General features: G+C 62.5%; 2 protein-coding genes across 2 annotated transcripts in view; one reads left to right on the plus strand and one right to left on the minus strand.

Moving 5' to 3' along the window:
• Window positions 1–207: 207 nt before the first annotated feature.
• Window positions 208–6,564, plus strand: GBX1 (gastrulation brain homeobox 1; the record flags this gene model as incomplete). The annotated part of the gene is made up of 2 exons (XM_082479575.1): window positions 208–667; window positions 6,044–6,564. The coding sequence occupies 2 exons, from the start codon at window positions 208–210 to the stop codon at window positions 6,562–6,564; spliced, it is 981 nt and encodes a 326-aa protein (XP_082335701.1).
• Window positions 6,565–14,697: 8,133 nt separating this feature from the next.
• AGAP3 (ArfGAP with GTPase domain, ankyrin repeat and PH domain 3) overlaps window positions 14,698–16,112 on the minus strand; it is a gene marked incomplete at both ends in the record, with an annotated part of 153,037 nt that continues 151,622 nt past the window's right edge. The window contains one exon of the mRNA XM_082479178.1: window positions 14,698–16,002. Coding sequence (XP_082335304.1) covers window positions 15,775–16,002 — 228 coding nt within the window. The remainder of the gene's footprint in view (window positions 16,003–16,112) is intronic.

The following is a 16,112-nucleotide window of genomic DNA, read 5'->3' on the forward strand; positions in this document are numbered from 1 at the left end:
AGCGGGCGGGCGGGCGGCAGCTCTCGCCGGGCGCCGGAGCCCACGGGAGGCGGCGGGCGCGGGCCGGGGCCGGGGCCGGGGCCGGGGCCGGGGCCGGGGCCGGGGCCGCGGCGGGGCCCGGCGGCGGCGGCGGGGGCGCGGCGAGTTGGCGACGGCCCGAGCTCGCCGGAAAGTTGGTGCCGGCTGAGCCGGCGGCGCCCGCTCGCCATGCAGAGACCCAGCGGCCAGGGGACCGCCTTTTCCATCGACTCGCTCATCGGGACGCCGCCGCCGCGCTCCGGGCACCTGCTCTACACCGGGTACCCCATGTTCATGCCGTACCGGCCGCTGGTGCTGCCGCAGGCGCTGTCCCACGCTCCCCTGCAGTCGGGGCTACCGCCGCTTGCGCCGCTGGCCTCCTTCGCCGGCCGCCTCACCAACACCTTCTGCGCCAGCCTGGGCCAGGCCGTGCCCTCCATGGTGGCGCTCACCACGGCCCTGCCCAGCTTCTCCGAGCCCCCCGACGGCTTCTACCCGCCGCAGGAGCTGCCCCCGCCGCGCGCCAACCCCGACGCCGGCTGCCGGCGGGGCGCCGAGGGCCCGGAGGCGGAGGAGCTGCCCGCGGGGCGCGACAAGGGGCCGCCCGAGCCGCCACTGCACTTCCCGGACCCCTTCCCCGGCCTGGCAGGTAAGAGCGGCGCGGGGCAGCCCCGCCCGGCGGAGAGCAACTCGTCCGCGGCGAGCGCCGGTCCGCCTTCTCCCGAGACTTCCGCGGCCCCGAGGGGCCCCGCCGCGGGCAGCGCCGGTCGCCGGGCCCCCGTCCGGGCTCTCCCCGACGCCCCAGCGGGCCCCCCGCGCTGGCCGGGGCAGGAGCCGGGGCCGCCGGGGACCAGGGCGCGGCGGGCAGGACGGAGGGGCCGCCGTGGGTCGTGGCGGCGGGATCTGCCCGCGCCCGCGCTCCCGGTCTGTCCCGTCGGGCCGAGGCGGGAGGACCGGGCCGGGTCCCCTCCGTTCCGCGCCGGCTCCGCAGCGCCCGCAACTTTCGCGGGTGGGAGACAAACTCCGCTCGCCGCAGCCGGGCTGCGGGGCGGGAGAGCCGCCGGTCGGGGCGGGGACCGGCGGCGGCACCGGAGCGGCGGGGGCCGCCGGGGCCGAGGCCGGGCGGGGCGGCGCGGAGCTCTCCGAGGTCCTGGCACTCGGCCCGGGGCGAGAGCGGCGTGCGGCCCCGGGCTGCGCGCAGCCCACCCTGCCCGTCCCGGTCCCGGTCCCGGTCGGTGCGGCTGCGGCGCAGGGCTGCGCCTTGTCCCCGGCATCGTACCGCGGGGCTGGCGGCTCCCTCCAACGCCCGCAGCCCGCCCCGGGCCGGGCTCCGCCGCCCTCCCGGCCTCGTCGTGCCGCGGCTACCGGCGCTCCGAGCCCCCGCGGGGCAGCTCCCGAGCCCGGGCGGCCGCCTAGAGCCCCACTCCCCTTCCTCTCGGTCCGCCCCGCGCTGCTGTGCCCGCGGGCCCGGCCCCCGCTTTGCCCGACGGCGCGGGCAGGCGGCGGCTCCGCTGCCGGGACCCCGCTCGGCGCTGGCCGGGGGCGGCTCCCGCTGCCGTGGCGGGGCCGCGGGGCCCCCGCCTTTGTGAGCCGCGGCCGCTCTCCCGAGCGTGCAGGCATCGACCTCGGTGACTTGTTGCGCTGTATTTCTCAGCCAGCTCTTGCTCTCGGCCGCCTCAGCTCCTGCAGCACAGGGTTCAGGTGTCCCTTCTGCAGCAGCACTGAGACAAGCCTGCTCGCTTTCCCTGACGTGCCCTGTCCTGAGAGCTGTCTCCCCTGGTCACCCGTGAGATCCACCTTTGTCTCACGGGCTTCGTGGCATGGGTGTGTGCCGGGAGGTCTCTGCTGCTTTTTGCAGTGCTTGGCTGTTTGTTCTCCATCCTCCCTTTAGCCTCTCCTGGGTAAGCCCCGGTCTTTTCCTTGCCCTGCCTTGTTCTTCCCTCAGAAGACTGTTTCCCTCACTCAGGTGCCGCTTGAACCTTATCCCTCAGCAGGACAACCAGGGCATTTAGCCTCCCCACTGCCTTTGTGGGTTGTTGGGGCTCTGGTGCTCCCAGGCCACTGTGCTGAGTCAAAAACCCGGTACGATCTCACTTTCGTTGTGAAAGTCCCCTCGGAGACAGAACTGCCCTGGCCAAAACCAGCTGTCTGTATGACCACATCTTCCCAGTCTATGGGGAAATGAACTGCATTGTGCTTGATCTCCCTCCATGGCTCCTCCATAGCTGAGCCCAATGTGTTCTCTCCTCCCAAGAGACCCAGATGAACAGTGGCCATTTCTGATATCGAGAAATCATATCTCTAAGACTTGTCTTCTTGTGACTGGCTCATACGATGGAAGGAAATATGTCTTGCTACCACTGTTCGTTCCCTGCTGCCTATTAGCTGTCTCTTAGCACTGTGCTTGCTGCGGAGCCGTGAGGATGCTTGTCCTCCTGCACAAGCTTGTGCCCATGTGGACTTGACTCTGTGGGCTGCTCTGCCCAGGTCCAAGAGGATTTGTCAGGTCAAATGTGACCACCTTCTACTTTACCTAATGTTTCTCCTGACTGTAGCAGCCAAGGCCCTTGGAGACGGACAATAGGGTTTGTTTTACCAACCATCTCAGATGAAAGCCAGGATGGTTGCTGTGGGCTTTTTCACAATTAAGGAAGTGAAAGATGATTCATGTCAAAAGGAGGCATCATAAACTAGCTATAATGCAGTTTGCACTAGCATCCTATCTGTGGCCCTGGCCAAAAGCAGCTGTCCAGGGAAGAGTATGAGAGCACAACCTGTGCAATGCTTTCTAAAATGACACTTCCCTACCATCCAACCACCCGCACTTCAGAGGCTTCCTGAGCCAGGTGGTGTTCCTGTATATTTAGTAACCTTTGACCTTACCTAGTCTCCCCTAGAGTCCACCAGAAAGGAGAGATAAACTTGGCATCAGCCACATCCTGGGGCAAGGTGTTCCACAAATCTGTAGAAGACCCTTGTGAAGGAGAAATGCCTCCTTTTGTCTGTTTTGCTGACGTCGAGTGAATTATACCCTAAAATGACTATTTCTGTCCCTGGGCTCCATTAGTATCTCCATCGTGCAGGTGACTATGGAGACAAGATCAGTTGCTTCCTGGATCAGCCAAAGGAGTCAATGCTCTATTTTAGGACCTCTCTCTGCATCTGATGTGTTTCAAACTTGCTTCCAGCTGTTGTCACACTTGAGAGGGGAGAGTCATGTAGGGAAACTGCTGGTGAGAAGCAGCAAAGCTTGGAGTTTGGGTTGTTACCACAGCTGCAACAAAAAGTATGACCCCCAGCATAAACGCAGTGGATGTCCTCAGCTCTCCACACCTCTCCTGAGAGCACGTTCGTTCCTGAGCTGTAGAGGTCTCCACCGAGACCCAGGCAGTGGTCTGAGACCATCTCTTGGGTTGATGTAGTAACTGCACAGTCAGTCAGGGACAGGGTGAAGGTTCATGTTGTTCCCTATGAACATAACAAAGAGCTCTTGTGTGCTTACCAACACAGGGCTCTTCTGGCTGTCACAACACCCACTCTCAATCCGGATCCCTCTGATCCTGCTTGGATGTCACCTGTGACACTGAACTCTCCTCACCACGCTTACTGCGTCCACAATAAGATCAAGGAACAGCTGGGACTTTGTGAAGGGCAAAGCTATGGGTCAATCCTATTCTTCACCTACTTGTTGGTTTTTTGAAGTCACAATACTTTGCTTCACGAGAGCTTCACTTCCTCTTCGAAGGCCTCTGGAAGTCTCAGTACCCTCCTGCCAAATGGGTGGGTTCCCCTGCCTCCATTACTTCCTCGATTGGGACGTACTAGGTGACTAACAGACCAATATACCATTTTTCCTTGTGAAAACCTCTGGTTTAGGATCCATACATTTCTGAGTTCCTTACTGCAAACCCAGCCCTTTTATAAGACACAAATATGAGACATTAGTCTGGTACAGACCATTTAAAATTTGGGGTCTGGTTAAGAAGAGTTAATCCAGAGATGGTATCTTACAAAGTGACATGTTGCAGTTGGTTGCTCACCCTTCTTCCAGTCTCTTGAGGCACAGTCTGGGCCTACAAGAGCGAACTGCCAGACCAGCGCTGTTTGGCAGTGTGGCTGCTGGGATGCTGTCCTCCATCGCTGGGGAAGGCCAGGGTCAGGGCAGGACCTACGAGTATTCTTGGTGAAGACACTGACATCCTCATAAGAGCTCTCTTGTCTTGTCAGGCCCTGTGCTCCAACGGACAGAGGTGGTACACAGAAATGAAAGCTCTCAATTTCTTTGGGGAGTGCTTGCATGAGGCTGTGGATTGGCAGCCAGAGTGCTCCGTGCCACCTGCTGCTGATCCTCAGCCCCACAAGCACAAATTCTCCAGCTCTTCACTATACCCCCTGTGCAGATGGGAGACTTCTTGCCCCACCCCTGACCCTCAAGAAAGAGGTTACTGTCTATTCTTCTGCAGCAGAATAGCAGTGAAGGTGTTTCTTTCCCACTTTATGAAGCAGGAAGAGCAGGGAGATGATTCCAGATCTCCAAAGCCACACACCCACTCTCAGGAAGCTGAAGACTTGCTGCAGGACCGACAAGGGATGTGGGAGCTCCGCAGCACCCAGTCTCTTAAGAATGTCTCCTGGGCTCAAGCAGTTGCAGTTGGTGCTTGTGTATTTGCAACCCTGCACCTTCAGGCACCTCAGAGCTGTTGTGCCTTTCCCACTGGGGTGAGGTGAGCTGTCTGGAAATCCAGCGGCCCAGGGTGCATGTGCCAGTACCTGGACACTGCTTAGAAGCTTGGAGAGCTGCTGCTGCTGCTGCTTCTGCGTGTAGGATTATATTGAGAGTGGCAGTGCTTCAGGACCAGCTCCTTCCAGCAGCGATTCCTGCTGTTGGGTCAGACTTGGAGAGTTTGCTGGTCTCTTCTAGTCTCAGCATGACAGAAAACCTTGTGCATAGCTGTGGGTCCTCTCCCTCCATGACTCCTGGCTATGGCTGGGAGCATCTTCTCGCTCATTCTCCTGTGACGCCTTTGTTTGAGTCCTTCTACCAAGGAACTGACTGGCTTCCAGGTCTCTTCCCACCCCACTGTCTCCCACCCATGTCCTCCCTTGCTCTATGGCTGTTTAATCATTCAGGCAGGAGTCTGGGACACAAGAAGCTGTCAAGAAGAAGATTCGTACCCCTATACCCTATCAATATCCTTGCAGGCAAAGTAATGGAGGTGTCAGCGGTGGTCCAAGTGCTGCCTTCTGCGTGGCCTGGGATGAGGTCCTGCCTGTTGAGTGATGTTGGCAGCCTCCAGCCTGCCCCTCTGCACAGCCTGGTGGGGGGAGCTAAGACTGGAGCATCAACTGGCTAAGCACCTTGTTCCCTGGCTGCGCAACTCTGCTGTAGTGCATCCCCCCCTTAGGGAGGGCGGGCTGGCAGCAGGACACCCCATGTCCTGTAAAGCCCTGCGTAGATATTTGCTGAGCTGGGACTGGCTCAGGCTGCTGTTTCCAGGACAGTCCTTCACGTCCTCTTGACTGGCTTCTCTTTGGGTGAACGGCGTGGATGGTCTGATGCACTGGGATGGGAAAGAGGGAGGGCTGAGCTGAGGAGAAGGTGCAGACTTTCTTCCTGGATGTGGAGGTCCAGACAAGCCCTGGAAGGGTTGCGGTGTGCTCTGCCGGCACGGGGCAGCAATGCTGCTACAGCAGAGTTGGATGGATGGGGACAGTGGCAGCTGCCGTGGCGGCTCATCCCGCGGGGTGCCCGCGGACGCGCTGGCTGGGTGCGTGGGTGCTGCCCCGCAGGGCCGGCCAGGCTGCGGCTGGCGCTGCCCGCAGCGGGGCTGGGGGAGCCGCTTCTCCTGCCGGAGGCAGCGCGGGCGGCCGCGGGAGAAGCGGCAGCCCCCGGCCCGGCGCCCCGCCGTCGGGGGGGGGGAGCGGGGGGAGCCCCGCGGGGCGCCGCGGCTGCGGGGGACCCTCGGCCGGGGCGGGGGGCGGCGGGGGGCCGCGCCGGCGGGCGCTGACGCTGTGTGCCCCGCAGACGGGAAGGCGTACAGCTCGGACGAGGAGAAGCTGGAGGTGAAGTCGGCGGCGACGCCGTGCAGCGAGCGGGAGGAGGAGAGCTCGGCGGGCGACAGCGAGGAGGAGCCCTTCCTGGACGGCGCGGCCGGCGCGGCGCTGGGCGCCAAGGGCAAGGGCAAGGGGGGCCCCGCGGCCGAGCAGCCCCCGCCGGGCTCCGGGGCCGGCAAGAGCCGCCGGCGGCGCACGGCCTTCACCAGCGAGCAGCTGCTGGAGCTGGAGAAGGAGTTCCACTGCAAGAAGTACCTGAGCCTGACGGAGCGCTCGCAGATCGCGCACGCCCTGAAGCTGAGCGAGGTGCAGGTGAAGATCTGGTTCCAGAACCGCCGCGCCAAGTGGAAACGCATCAAGGCGGGCAACGTGAGCAACCGCTCGGGCGAGCCCGTCCGCAACCCCAAGATCGTGGTGCCCATCCCGGTGCACGTCAACCGCTTCGCCGTGCGCAGCCAGCACCAGCAGATCGAGCAGGGCGCCCGGCCCTGAGCGCCGTCGGGGCGCTCGGACCCTGGGGCGGGCGGGGACGCGGCCCGGGCGGCCGCCCGCACTCCTCTGTACATGTCCCTTATTTATTCCGTGTAAACTCTGTACATACGGAAGCGTGTCCGTCTGTCCGTGCCGCGGGCAAGACGGCCGACAGCCGCGCCGGGCCGGGGCCGGGGCCGGGGCCGCGCTGTCCGCCGGCGCCCGCCCGTGTATAGCTGTGATTTCAATAAATTATTTTCTATGGAAGCAGGCGACGTTCTTCCGCCGAGCTGCCCGCCTGGTCGCGCCGCGGGGACGGGCGGACGCGGCCAGTGGTGCCCCGCGGCCCCCGGCCGGTCAGGGACAGGGGCAGGGGCAGGGAGAGAGACGTGGAGAGGGGCAGGGACGGGGGCGGCGAGCGCCGATGCCGACCCGAGGGGAGGGCGGGAGGGTCCGGGGCTCGCCCGCCCCTCGGCCGGTGCTGGTGCCGGCACCGGGGTCCGGGGACCCGGCGGCTGTGCGGGGAGCGGCGGTGGCCTCACGGGCTCCGTCGAACCCGGTCGGGTGCCGGTGCTGAGACACGGGAGGGGGCGGAGAAGGGGAGGGGCTGGGACGCGCCCGGGAGCATCCCCGGGTTGGCCCTCCCGCCGGCGGGGGTTGCGCGGGCCGGGCCGGGCCGGCGGTCGGGGCCGTCCATCCTCGCCCCCCGCAGCCGCTGCCGCCGCAGCCCTCCCCAGGCCCGCCACGCTGCCCCGGGGTGGGAGGGACGTGTGCGCTGCCCCTGGACCCCAGCCGGCATCCCCGGTGCCATCCCCCAGGCCGTGGGGCAGGAGCGACCCTCCCCCGAGGTCTGTGCCCCCGGCAGCGGATTGCCACCCTCCCGGAGGGCAAAGCCCTGCCCGTCCCATGAGCCTCATGCCAGGACCTGGCCTTTGCTGGCCGTGGGGTGAGGAGATGTCCGTGCCCCACGCAGGCAGGATGCCTCCCTGCTGTCCCCAGGGCTGCCCCAGCACCCTGTGCCGGCTCTATGCACGCTCAGCCCCACACGCCTCCAACACCTCTGAGACCCAGTGCTGCAATACGCTCCATCTCTTCAGGGCTGCAGTGCCTGCTGGAATAGTCCTGCCTTGAAGCCTTTCCTCCTCCCTCAGCCCCATGGAGCACAGCCCAGCCTGTGGGGAATGAACGGAGAAATCGTCCTGCAGCTCAGGCTCCTTATTGCCCCTGAATCCTGGGGCAGTGCTGGCTGCCAGTGCTGCCTGTCCCACGGCTGGCTGAGGGGAAGGAAAGGGTCTCGCCCTTCTTTGGAAACCTCAGCCTGTCTCACCAGCACCAGCTGCTGCTTCTCTTACCGCGCTGCTGAGGCTCCGCGGCAGTGAGCAGGGCCAGGGCGGACCAGGCATCGCTGGCCCCAACACTGCGTCCCCTTGCCCCAGCCTGGAGCAGCTGCTGGGTCTCACCACGCTGGTGCAGGAGACGGGGTTCAGGGTTCCTGTGCCGGGGCTCTCACATCTAGGATGGCCAGGCTGGAATGATCTGCTCTTGAGAGCTATGGCATGAGCTGCTGCTTCTGAAGCTGGGGGGTATCTCAGATGTCTGAGCCCAACCCCAGAACCTGATGAAGATCCAATTTTGCACAAGGCACAGCTGTACGCACAATCCCGAATCAACAGTGTAGAGGACCATATAATTCCACCACTAACCTGGGGTCCAGCCATGACAGCCTCTGTTGCTGGTTTGACAAACATCAGCCAGCCCAGCCCAATGGGGCGAGGGGGCTCATGCAGCACCCATTGCAATCCCACATGAGGTTCCTGGAGAGGGTGGAGGCTCTCTCCAAGGGTGTGGGAAATGGTGCTTCTGGGACACCAATTGCTCTGAGGTTTGATACGGAGCTTGGGTCACACAGGGTCCAGTCAGCCATTGGCACACTTCTCTGGGAGACACAGCTTGTGAGAGTGGGCAACATCCCTGGCAGCCAGAGCCCACCTCACCTTCCCGGGTGCCCTCCGTGATGCCGCAGCAAGGGCTGGCCCATCCCCACGCTGCCTGGGGTGAGCGCTCCCTCCCCATGGCCCTTCCCTCTTTGGCGAGTGCATTCGGTTAACAGGGCGTGTGGGCCCCGTACTCAGCCTGCACAGCTGAGTCCTCCTGCAGAGCCCCGGAGCCCCAGAGCAGTGGTGGGCGGCTCTCCCTGCCTGTTGGCTGCTGGGTCTGGCCGGCCAGTGTGGGGACAGCCACAGCTCAGAGCAGAGCAACCGGCTGGACAAAGCCATGCTCCTGGATGTCCCAGGTGGGTGCTTCTTTCCACAGAGATGTTTGTTGCAGGTCCCAAGCCAGTTCTGCAGGAACCTTTCATGACCTGGATCTCTCAGCAGCTGCTGGGGCAGCAGAGCACCACCAGCCTGCAACGGAGAAAGGGTCCCCAGGAGCTGCCTGGCGTGGTGCTGCGCATGGCGTCCCCAGCGTGGGCTTGGCCTGCTCAGGTAGCAACATCTGCTGGCATTCACTCTGGATCAGGGGAGGCGAATGTCCTCTGGCAGTGGACCCCAGCTGCCCAGCCCTCGGGAGAGCTGCCGGTCCCTTCAACGTGCAGTGGTGGAGCCGCCTGCACCTGGGAACCACGGCTCTGGCACTCCCTGCTTCTCCCACCTTGGGTCTGCTGTGAGCTGAGGCAGGGACTGTCACCCTGTCTATGCTACATGGCTGCAGAAGGGGATAACGAGCTGTTTGCATCAGGTGCTCCTGTACATGAAGTGATGCACATACCCCTGGGCCAGCTGGGGCGGGGGGATGCAGGGTAGAGCAATTGTGCAGCTATAGACAGCGCTCTGTTGCTATAAATGTGTCCACATGAGGGGTCTGTGTCACTGCAGCCTAGCAGGGCACAGCTCTGCACGATCTAGCACAGCACTCTGAAAAACGTCCACAGTTCAGGGTTGGGGCAGTGACATTGAAAGGAGTTAAATTTTATTTTAGGGGCCAAGAACACCCTTATTCTCACTTGCCATTTCTAGCTGACACTGGTTCGGTATGTCCTGCCCCAGTGACAGCATCAATTTATCATGTTCTTAACCCACCAACCCCCCCCGCTGTGCATGCCATGGCCAACCTGAACCCTGTGTGCAAAGCACCCCCCGCTCCGGCTGCACACTCATCCCTCGGCTGCCTGTACAGTGGGTTACAGAACTGGAGCTTTCAGCTTCTTAGAAGTTATTTGGTTTTGGGCTTTTTTTTTTTTGTTGTTGAGGTCAGTCACAGAGCCGGTACACAATGCAACCCTACAAACAGTCCTGTTGATAGAACTACAAGTGCTGCAGAGAGGTGCAGCTCAGTCTGGTGCTGATGGAGGTGAGAGAGTCACTGCTGTCACCACGGGCACTGGAGAGAGCTGCAGAACCAGTGGAGTGCTCCTTGCGCTGTGTGGAGCAGAGCTCCCCTGTGAACCTTTGCATCGCGATGAGCCTGATGCCTCCTGCACAGCACAGAGCGAAGTGCTGCAGCACCCCAGTGAACGCAGTGAATGGCACTGCCCGCACTGCACAAAGTGGCTGCAGCACCTCCCCAGATGGAAGAGCTGCGGGGCAGAGAGCACAGCCTGCCCCATGCGCCAGAGCCACGGGTGCTGCACCAGTTAGACTGGGGTGGGTGGGTGGGAGGGGGAGAGCAGCAGTGAAAAACCGGGCAATGAAGACAGACCCTGGCATGACAGAGCCGTGCAGACGGGAAGGGACCTCGGGAGGTCTCTGGTTCAACACCTGCTCAAAGCTGGTCCCGTTAGATCAGGATGTTGAAGAACTTGTCCAGCTGACTGCAAGGATCTCCAAGGATGGTGATCCCACCTCTCTGGGCCCCTGTTCCAGTGACTGACCACCTTCCTAACATTTTCTTCCTTGTATCTATTTGGAATTTCCCACATACCACCTTCTGCCTGTTGTCTTGTGTCCTGGAGTAGGAACTGGGGGGGAGTGGGGAGCGGGGAAGGAACTCTTACGTGGCTATGCAAATGCACACACTTGTACACATGTACCCATGCGCATGCATGCACACATACAGAGTAAAAGGTAGCTACAGATGTAGACACATAAAGATATGTATATACATGGACATTTATGTATACATATGTTTATACATACATGTTTATACATATAAATAAACACGTACATATGAACAAGACTTATTTTGTCCTCCTGAAGACATTTTCATAATTTACAAGGGAATTCTCTCTACCCAGACCTGCCAACTCATTTAGCCGAACAATAGTTCTTAAAGAACTGGGAAAGGAATAGTGGTTACACCCCATAGGGTATTTATTCACTCAGTGGTCCCCTCTCAGGAAAGGTTTTCGGTGCAGCAAAGCTGGTTCATGGCATTCTCTAACAATTGACTTCTATGAAGATCTGATGGGCCAGAGCATGGTGCTGGTGCTACTGTTCCTTACTCAGCCTCTCCAGGGCTGCTGATCTGCTAGTGTGTCGTGGTTTAGGCTCACGGAGCAGTTCCCCAGGAGATCACACTGAGCATTTTATCCCAAAGCTGGTGTGCTGCGGTGCCTGCGATGGTCCCGCAGACCCTGGCAGGAGCAGACCTGAGGCACGGCAGAGGGATGCTGCGCTGTGTTGTGCTGCCGTGAGGGGCAATCTGTGTGGTTGCGGGTTGTCTTTAGGGAGCAGCTCACCATACTCCTGGCCTTGGGTAGAAGGACCACGTGGATGTCATCACTGCAGGAACACTGCAATGCAATGAACCTGTACCCTGCTGGGACAAATATGCTCTGACTGCACTTGGTCAGGAGAGACACAATCTCTCTTCCCACCGCCCTCGCACCTGGGACGGGTCATGAGGTCCCCTTGGCCACCTCCAACTCCTCTACAGCAGCACAGGGGGCTCAGGGTGCAGTTGCGGAGCGGGTTCAGTAACCGCCTGGTGCCGACGGCCTCAGCAGCAGAGCACAAACTCCTGCTGGGTGCATCTTCACTGTCAAAGGAAAATGGCCCAAGACCTGAAAGAAGTTATGAAGGGTGCACTGGAACTGGGGCTTGGGAGGAGACAGAGGCGGTAGCCACACTCGGCCATGCTGCTGCTCGCTCAGGTGCTGGGCCGGTTATGAAGCCCTTCACAAGACCACAGTGCGTGGTGCCCAGCTGGACAGGGCTCCTGAGACCCTTCCCAAGCCGGGGGGTCCCACTCCTGCCTGTGCTGGGCCTTTCACAGCCTACCCGCCTGTGCCAGCATCCTTGGCTGCCGGGACTCCTCCAGAGCACTTCGCCAGGACCTGCTGCCCTTCTGCACCTACAGGCAGGCCAGATGCCGGGACGTGAATGGGCACAGGGTGTGGTGGTGCCGTATCTTGGAAAGCACAGGCCAAGGCAGCTGGGACGCTGTCACACCTCTGCCCGCTCCTTCAGCGAGGCAGGGCTGATTGGAAACGCAAAAGTGCAAAGCAATAGCATGATCTCTGCTGTGGCCTTCTCTTGTACTGCTGTGTGTGCCCAATGTGCGGTCCCAGCTGCCCCGGGGCTGGGCTGTACTGCCCCATGCCACAGCTGCTGCCCACCTATGTACCCCCAGGAGGCTCAGCTACAGCTGTGAGAGGGCCTGTGGGGCTTCGTCCGCAAGCTGTGCCCCATGGGACCTGTCCTGGTGTGGTCTGCTATGCCTGGGCTCGCTGGGAACGGGTGTAGATGTGTGGCACGGCTGGTTTCCAGCCTGGGGCTGGGTGCCCTGGGTGTGCTGATGGCGTGAGTCTGCAGCCCTCGCTCCTGCCCTGCGGCACCCACACCCCGTGGCAGCCGCTGCTGCAGCTGCATGGTGCGAGTGGTGCCGCTGGCTGTGGCAGGGTTCTTGTGGTGCTGCCAAGGAGCTGGTGTGGTCATCTCTGCTGCGGTCATCACTGCCGCGGGGGGCTGCGTCACACAGGGACAGCCCCACTGCGCTGCTGCCCCGGAACACTGCTGTGGGACACGGAGCAGAGTGGAGGGTCCATCTGTGCCCTCCACGGCACCAGCCGAAACACGGACACAGCAGCTCCTGCCTCAGCCTGTCCTGGCCCGGGGCCATGAGAAGCCAAGCGGGCCGCCGTGCTTGAGCAGTGGGACAATGCTGGGCTGGGCCCAGGCAGGGCAGGACGGGAGTGCCGCTGCTGGGCCTGGCCCCACTGCCAGATGGGGGCACGCTGTTTTTCTGAACAGGGACACCGTTGTTCAGCGCAAACCTTCCTGCTGGGGACTGAAGAGCATGCCGCAGCCCAGAGGCTGCCCGTGCCCAGCACAGGCCCTTGAGCTGGAGCAGCACACTGATACGGGGCGGCCTCCCCTAAGCAAAGCAGGGCCGCTGCAGTGCCAGGAGCCTGCCATGGTGCCTGTGCATGAGCTGGGGAAAAGGGCTTTTCTCTGGGCCCTCCAGGACCACGTCAGAGCACACAGTACAGCCACTGGGTGCAGGCAGAGGGACAGCCCCTGTGTCCCCAGCACCCGTCTGCAAGACGCGGGCGACAGTGAGGCGCTGGGTCTGTCTCCCTGGGGCTGTGCACTGGCAGTGGTGCCACCACCGGCAGGACCTGGGTGCCCCGAGGGGGGCTGCACACCCCCACAGGCACCCAGAGGCCCCGGAGGGGCTGCTCAGGGCAGTGTGGCCCCAGGGCTGTCCCCACGTGGCTCCTATCAGCACGGCCGCCGCTCCCAGCCCCGACGCCGAAGTCAGAGCGCGGGGCAGGCGAGGGGTCTGGCTGGAGCCCCCGTTGGGGGCTGGGTCCAGGCAGTGCCATGGGCCAGGGCGCCCTGGCCGGCCATGGCAGGGCTGGGCTGGGATGGGAAGGGAGGCGCCGGGGCTGGGCCGGGCGGGATCCTGCGCGCTGGATGATGTATGGGCAGATGTATCAGATCGCACAAGATAAACAAGCAGTGAATTTCATCAGGGCCCATCATGGCTTTAATTTGGCTGCCTAATGAGTCAGATCCAGCCGCGCAGATAAAAGTTGTCAGAGCCGCAGCCCTAATGAATTTCTTGCCACTTGTAATCAAGGCAGCTTGTCTGAGGGGGATGATTAATGGGCCCCAGAGGAGCTGCCGTCCCTCGGCTTCCATTCCCGCTAATGCAGTCGCCAGGAAATTAACCAAACCCAGCACCGGGCTGGGGCCGGGGCCGGTGTGGGGGCACCGATGTGCACCGCGAGGGAGAGGGGGGCGGAGGGCAGACCCGGGCACAGGCAGGGAGGGCTGGAGCCGGGACAGGGACCATGGCACTGCCACACGCAGCCGGCACACAGAGATGTGTTGAGGGTCTGGGGCCGCCATCTGCAGCCACTGTTGTGGCAACCCTCTGCCATGGGAAGGGCATGGGGAGGAGGCAACAGGGGTCTGGAGGGGACCACTGAGGGGTGCTGGGGGGAGCATTGGGTGTCCCTTCCTTACAGCACCACCACACAGGTTTGGGGACCCAGTGCCGTGCCCAGTCCCATGCCACGCAGAGCCTGGACCCAGGCACGGCAAGAGGGGACGCTGGAGCCCCAGACCGTCTCCTGTGGCATGGCCTTGAGTGCAGCCAGCGGGGAACCGGCAGCACTGGGGCCTCGCGCTGCCAAACGCTGGGAGAAACACGTGGGATCAGGGATGTAGAGCAGAGACTCACAGCTCCCTTAACTGCCTGGGGAGGCTGCCTGTGCCTTGGGACGAGATGACCTCCAGTCCTCTACAGCAATCTTCTTGCCATAGCAAACCACCCAGGGGCTTTGCTCGCTGGGACAGCCCACCATTTCCTGCCCACATCGGCCTCCCCTCCCACCTCCAGACTCACTCAGTTGTGCACGGGGACCAGCTGGCCCCAGGGCTTCTGACCCCGCTCATCCCCTACCTGGTGCATCCCTCTGCTGTGCCCATCTCTGAGCCCGCCAGAGCCGTGCATCCCTCTGGGGCCGTGTCCCTGCACTGTCCCACAGCACTGGGGGACATCCCCCCTCCCCACCCCAGCACTCTGCCATGCCCACCGAGGGGGAGCCAGTTCAGCGCAGGACCTGCTCCTGAGCTGGAGGAGAAAGGGCTGACTGTGTCTCAGCCTGGGATGGAAGCCCACCAAACCCTGCAGTGAGGGCAAGCAGCAGACCGGAGGCTGCACTGGCAGCCCAAAGGGCAGCAGACAGAAAAGCCGGGCTGGCAGGAGGTGGGTTGCTTTATTGTCCTTTATCTCCTTGGCTGCAGGTAACACACACAGGGCAACTCATGGCAAAGAAACAGTATATACAGAGTGTCCATATAAATATTTCCAATGTACATTTTATACACAAGTGACAGAGACGTTCCACAGCAGCATCCAAAGCCTTTGGGTGCCAGCGCTCAGCTGCAGGCTTGGCCCAAAACCAAAGGGAGATGCTCATCTCCTCTCTCCTCTCGCTCAGCCGGAGACCAGCCCCGCCTGGGCAGCAGCGGGAGCCAGCAGGGATGCTCTGATGCAGACACTGTGTATGGCTTTGGGGCTTGAAGGACAGTGACTCTACAGACAGACAGACACAGCTGGGGACCCAGGGTGACCATCCTCTTCACCCTCCAGGTCGCCAGGGAGGCTGGAGGGGCTTCTCCAGCAGCTGCGTGGGAGAAAAGCTCCCTTTGCATCAGCACGTGGAGAGCGGTACCAGCGAGGGGATCCCTCCCTGCGCCTGCCAGAAGCAGAGAGGGGCAGAGGGGTGCGGTGGCGAAACACGCACCTCCTGTTGCCCCCCGCCTCCCCAGGGGTGCACAGCGAGGCTGATGCAGGAGGGCGGGAGGGAGGGAAGTGCCCAAACTGCCCTGCTGTTGGGAGTGCGGGGGTGGCAATCGCCCTCCCCAGTACCAGCTGTGCGGGGGGGCACACCCCCGAACTGCCTCCAGCCCCTCTATTATCTACATGTGTGTGTGGTGGGGGGCACAGAGAAATGCCTCTCCTCCCCCTGTACCGGTCATGAGAACGTGGTGTACTGGAGCCCCCCACCCCAGTGACTGCGAGAGGGCCCCTGCGCGGGCCAACAGTGCGAAGTCTTCACAGCCCCTGCTCCCAGCGGCACGGGGAGAGTCCGCAGGAACTGGGCACGGAGGAGCGAGCTGCCGTCTCCTTGGCCTCCCAGCCACAACAGGGGACCTGGTGGGGGGGTCGAGCGCAGTGGGTGGCCTGGCTGTGCTGCTCTCAGACCCGCTCCTGCAGCTCTGGTCCCTCGGCAGGGCTGGAAGGCAGCCGTGGGGTGAGTGGAGGGCCCGCGGGGGGCTAGACGGTGCTGGGGCTGGAGCCGAGCTCAGCTGGCACCACGGTGCAGGTGTTGTTGTTGGCGTTGGTGTTGCGGCGGGGCAGGCTGGGGGTCAGCGTGGTGACGGCACTGTCGCTGGGGCATCCGTGCTGCAGCAGGATGTCGATGCATTCCTGGCTGCCGGCTCGCCGGGCGTAGGCCAGCGGGGTCAGGCCCCGAGCGTCCCGGCTCTTCACGTCCACCCCGTACTGTGCAGGAGAGAAAGCAGCCAGTCAGCGGCACCCGGGCACCATGCGGCCCATGGGCACGGGGCTGGTGCGGCAAGAGCACCGGCAGAGGCAGGGCGGCTCTGCGGCAC

Source organism: Vanellus vanellus, assembly GCF_965231255.1.
Source record: "Vanellus vanellus genome assembly, chromosome: 2".
Taxonomy (NCBI): Eukaryota; Metazoa; Chordata; class Aves; order Charadriiformes; family Charadriidae; genus Vanellus; species Vanellus vanellus.